Source organism: Pundamilia nyererei, unplaced genomic scaffold, assembly GCF_000239375.1.
Source record: "Pundamilia nyererei isolate P.nyererei 1_Seehausen unplaced genomic scaffold, PunNye1.0 scaffold00207, whole genome shotgun sequence".
NCBI classification, from domain to species: Eukaryota; Metazoa; Chordata; class Actinopteri; order Cichliformes; family Cichlidae; genus Pundamilia; species Pundamilia nyererei.
The window spans coordinates 384,762-390,081 of record NW_005187608.1 but is presented as its reverse complement, the minus strand read 5'-3'; the positions used below and the strand labels follow the sequence as shown (position 1 = coordinate 390,081).

The following is a 5,320-nucleotide window of genomic DNA, read 5'->3' as shown; positions in this document are numbered from 1 at the left end:
CTTCTGACAAAACAACCCGGGCTTAAGCCCAGTAAGCCACCCCCACGCTCCGCCCCTGGTCCAGGTGACATACCTGTGGAGGTACGGAGAGGTCTAGGAGAGAGAGTAGAAAACTTTTTAACAGGACTGCTAACACAATCATGAAGAGTGAGAGGATGTCTGAGCAATGCACAAGAGAAGAAGGTGGAGCATGCAGGGTGGAGTGGGTGGAGACGAGTGTCTGGGTGATTTGTGACCGACGGAGAGCAGCAAGAGAGAAAGGAAAGGTTTACAAGAGGGTAGTGAGAGCTGCTGTGATGCTCTTTATACCACGCAGCTCTTTGTCCGATCATAATTAAAGACGTTGTTACAATGAACCACATGTTCTGCATATTAATTTGGATGATCCAAAAATCGATGAAAGTTGTCTTTCCCTGATCCTGTCAATGCTAGCATCTGTTTTTCGCAGTGAGCAGTCAGCTCAAATGTACTTCTCCAGCATCCTCATACCCACAATAGGTTCTCTGACTTGTTCTTGAGTAGATTTTTCCTCCTCTTTCAAAATGAATTACAGCTGATCCCAAGTAACCATCCAACCAAACACAAAGAGACTTTTAGATCAGAAGCAAATTAATAGCATTGCAAGCTAAACAATGAATAACAATGCAACTGAATCTCTCCCCAAACAAACCATAGCCTACTTAGCTTCTGGAGAGCAGCACAAGCTTTACTGGTCTAAGGCTGGAAAAGTCTCCACCTGTATGACTTCTGAAGTAACAAAGGCAAAATAAAAAAATAGCGTCTGAAGGAAACTGAGCTACATGTCGAGAGAGTTTACCAAACACACCAAAGCTAAGCAATAAGCAGCCATGCAGCAACACACATCTATCAGAACCATTAACACAGCTGTTTCAGTGTCTTCCAAATCGTTAAGTCCCCATTATGAGGTCTAGAGGAGGGTGTGGGAGCAATAAGTAGAGCTGAATCAGAGCTTAATGGGCTTTATTTTACAAGTCTTAACACAAGGCAATGACAGTGTCACTGTATTAATAAGAGAAAAAAGGAGAAAAGTCACAACACCAACTAACCTATGTGGGGGGGGGGGGTAAGTTCGTGGCCCACACTGCTCCCAAAATCAGGCGCTTTGTGAAAACACATCACTTAAACACTGGAATGATTTCTGTTTTTTTATTACAGGTGTATGAGTTCACAGCCTGTTGCTCTATTCTTTTATTATTTCCTGTCTCCTATTTTCTTTTCCCTGCCCGTCAGCTTTGGCAGTAACATATTACACACTGTGCTGTGACTGTTAATGCAAATAATAATGATGGAAACTGACATTTCAAAAAGGAAGCTAAGGAAGACAAACTGGGTTCATTTTCGTGACATTAGATCATCAGGACGTCACTGCGTTCAATTAGCATAAAGAGTCGGTCAGACCGATGGAAAGAAGCTGACTTCATTTTAGATTTTGACAGACAGACCAGGTCGGGTGATTCATGAGTTTCATTAGCTGCTTTGCCTTTCTAGTCATTTGTGTTGCCTTTCATCTTTAGAACGTTTCAGTTTTATTCCAGTTTTCCTACATAAAGATTAAATGTCAGCGGCTGTAAAATCATTTAAACACTCCAGGAGCTTGGTGATGCCCTGATCCAGATCTGGGAGGAGATAACCCAGGACATCATCCAGCTTCTCATTAGGAGCACACCCTGATATTGTCAGGCATGCATACAGACGCATCGGGGCGATACAGACGATTATGAGTCGCTGCATTTTCCCGTTTCAGGGTTTCTTTGAATGAAGCCCTCTGTAGGTTCATCTCCATCAAAGCTGCATCTTTTCATTCCTACGCATTAACCCTTTAAAACCGATGGGAGCGGGCACGCTCTGTTTTGCGTAACTATTTTTAAATCCCGATAGCACTGCAACCATGTAAGGCAACGCAAAAACATTTTTTGCATATGAAACCGGAGGAGTTGTACTTACATCTTATGCCATCAGCTTGTCCTCGGTCACGGTTTCCTTCCACATATAGCTTTGCAAAAACTGCATTAAAAAGCGCTTGCAGCAACAAAAACAATATTCCAGAAACACGCTTTACCGATCCGATCAGCTGTTCATAACACTTCCTTTGTTGGAATAGACGTCAGCACAAACTATCGCATGTCCGCCATGACCTGCCCGAAACCGGAAGTGACGTCATTTTCGTGGAAATGTAGTTTTTTACCATCAGGACCTTATGAGCCTATACTGGTGTTTTTAAAAGTTATGTTTGACTTTATGCCTTTCTGTGTCGTTTCTGGGATGCTGAGGACTCATATTGCACTGCTGGAAATAGTTTATTTTGATGCAGATGTTGTTGTTTTTTTGCAAATTTGCAGTATAATATTTATTTTCGTTTTTCCTGCATTATATAAAAATTGGTGTATTTCAAAAATAAAACTATGAAGACTCTCAAAATAAATTTCCTGTGGTGGGAAACTAGTTTGTGCAACTTTTTTGTATTTACAGTTTTGAGGGAGAAGCCTCTTAAATTTCTCTAGAAATATATGTTAAAAAAACAAAAATGATTTTCAATTTTTTTGTAGTTTATTGCACTTTTTTGCAATTTATGTAATTACTATGCACTTAATGCATACATATTATTAAAATCTGGGTTATAATGGTTGTATTGATGTATAGCAACTTGAAATGCTCCCAAAAATGGCTCCACAGCATGTAAAAATATAATATAAGCTCTGGCGGGCTTGGTTCTATGGTAGGTCTTAAAGGGTTAATCACTCCCCAGTCCAGATCAGGACAGACATGCAGTATGTTTGGGTTTTTCCTGCTGTTTAAGGTCTTCTTTTTTCTTTGGAGCAGGTTAGTTCTCTCCGCACAGACGTTTCATGTTCTCTCCACATAAACACACTTTCTCACAAACATACATCACAGCTGCACTTAAATCTCAGAGACTGCACATACATATAAGCGCACACACTAGTTACAGCATAGCTACACGGACCCAAACACTAACAACTCCTGCTGAACTCGTGCTGCGACTTCTTCTGGAAAGTTAAAGTTAAACTGTCCGACGCTTGATAGAAGCCTTTTGGATTTCACCTTTTCTGCTTTTATGTCTGTTACGTTGTTTATTTACTTCCTGCATGAAGCTGTTACAGTACTCATTACATATATTTGCCTTACTGCACAGGCTGGCCTGAAGTGCATTATTATGTATTAACCAGTAAACAGTACAAACCGGAGGCTAAAGCCTGACAGACTGATTAGTGATCCTTTAACCAGCTAGTTGTTAGCATGCTGTCCTGCAGCTGCTCAGTATCAGTGTCATTTCAGCAGCAGGGGACAGCTTTTCCCTGCTTTTCTGTAACTTTTCCTCTTGTGTAATGAAATAAAAATTCAGTTTTTCACTCCTCTGAAGTTGTAGACTTGCACAGTTCGATCTTTATCTGTCCACACATTTAGCAGATTTACCTTGTGAAAGCAAACACAACAGTGTGATTAGTTTGGTTACTAAATGTGTTACAGCTGATAACTTATCAGGGATGTGACACAGATGTCATTCTAATGAGTTTTCTTCTGTCTTTCTTATTTGTTCCCCTTCACTGCGCTCCACAGCAACAACCCTGCTCACCGGTACTACTTAGCCACTGACCCAGTAACAGGGCAGCTGTATGTGTCCGACACTAACTCACGACGGATTTACCGCCCCAAAGTGCTCAGCGGTGCCCGTGACCTCATCAGTAAGCATCAGCATTTTTACTTCCTGTTATGAATGTAGTTATAAGACAGTGTTGTCATATGAGACTCCAGTGAGTCTGCAGCTTTGTACCTTTCTCTGATTAATGCTTAGTGTGTGTGTGTGTGTGTGTGTGTGTGTGTGTGTGTGTGTGTGTGTCTACAGGTAATGGAGAAGTAGTGGCTGGTACAGGTGAGCAGTGTCCTCCATTTGATGAAGCGCGTTGTGGAGATGGAAGAAAAGCTACAGAGGCCCAGCTACTGGGACCAAAAGGTGCGTACACAGAATCTTTCTGTCTCCTTCTAACACACACACACACACACACACACACACACACACACACACACACACACACACACACACACACACACACACACACAGGTGTTTATTATTTAAGTCAGTTACATAAGCATAGCCTTACTAGATGTATTACCTGTCAGATATCCTCTTGTCCGTCGTCCACTGGAACTGCAGAGCCGTACCAACAGTAGTCCTGACAGTGGGCAAATAAAACACAGTGTGGGAGGTGTAATGCAAGAAGCAGATGAAGTATTTATTGGTTGCAGCCAGCAGCAGAATTCATAGCTGTCATAGCATCAGTGCATGTTGTTATAATACTAAATTCCCACACCTAGCATCTGTCCAGGTGTGCAAGTTCAATTCTTTCATCAAGCTCAGGAAGTCACACTGACATCAATGCAAACTTGTTCAGAACCATTAACACCTTCAGCACTGTAGGCGCGTGAGCGTATTTGAATACTGGATGTAACTGCCAGTTCCCCACTACTTTCAAATAACCCCAGACTTGCATTATCCTAGATGGACATGAAGTCATAGCAAACTTTATTTATTTGTCAGGAACGCCATCCTAAGACTAAGGTTTCTTTTGCTCCAACAAAAGTGCAACAGAGTCTAGATAAGGATGCATTTTGACTGAAACACATCTCTGCACAGGAAATGCTGCAGATGTCCAGTTGTACCACATTATAAAGGTGCTGTTATGTATTTCAGTCTGGTAGCCAGCAGGAAGTCACAACTGTTCGTTTCTAAAGCAGTTTGAGATTTGGGATTTTGACTGTGAGAGGATGCAGTATCAGTCTATTTATAGAGAGAGGTTATTTGAACTGTTGTGACCTCTGTCATCAACAACACGCTGCCTGTGTTTTCCTTCTCTGAATAAAGTCCATGCTGTCCAGGAGAACTGTTGTTTTTGTCAGAGATCATACCTTTGCCATATAGCTAACTGTATGTGCATGTTTGTGTGTTACACTGCTGCTGCAGAAATCACAGGAGAATCGCACACACCGTCGCTCCTAATAACCTTCTCTGTGAACACGTCTTATTTTGTCGAGCTGCCACTTGTTTGTTCTCACTTGTAACATTTTTCTTGCTTATAGTAATCTAAGTAATCTCTGCAGACTTTGCTTGAGTGCACCAAACTCTTACTGCATTCATGTTATTATTATTGTATCTTTTTGTATTTTTCATTGTAACTGTGTATGCTGCATCTGCACTCAAAATTTACTATCATAAAATCATGTGTGTGTGTGTGTGTGCGTGTGTGTGTGTGTGTGTGTGTGTGTGTGTGTGTGTGTGTGTGTG

The 5,320-nt window shown here is 41.4% G+C and overlaps 1 protein-coding gene across 1 annotated transcript in view; it reads left to right on the top strand.

Annotated features, from left to right (window-relative positions):
* The window catches only part of tenm3 (teneurin transmembrane protein 3), a 351,094-nt gene that overhangs the window by 311,631 nt on the left and 34,143 nt on the right, over nucleotides 1–5,320 (top strand). The window contains exons 29-31 of the mRNA XM_013914582.1: nucleotides 3,598–3,722; nucleotides 3,884–3,991; nucleotides 4,159–4,217. Coding sequence (XP_013770036.1) covers nucleotides 3,598–3,722; nucleotides 3,884–3,991; nucleotides 4,159–4,217 — 292 coding nt within the window. The remainder of the gene's footprint in view (nucleotides 1–3,597; nucleotides 3,723–3,883; nucleotides 3,992–4,158; nucleotides 4,218–5,320) is intronic.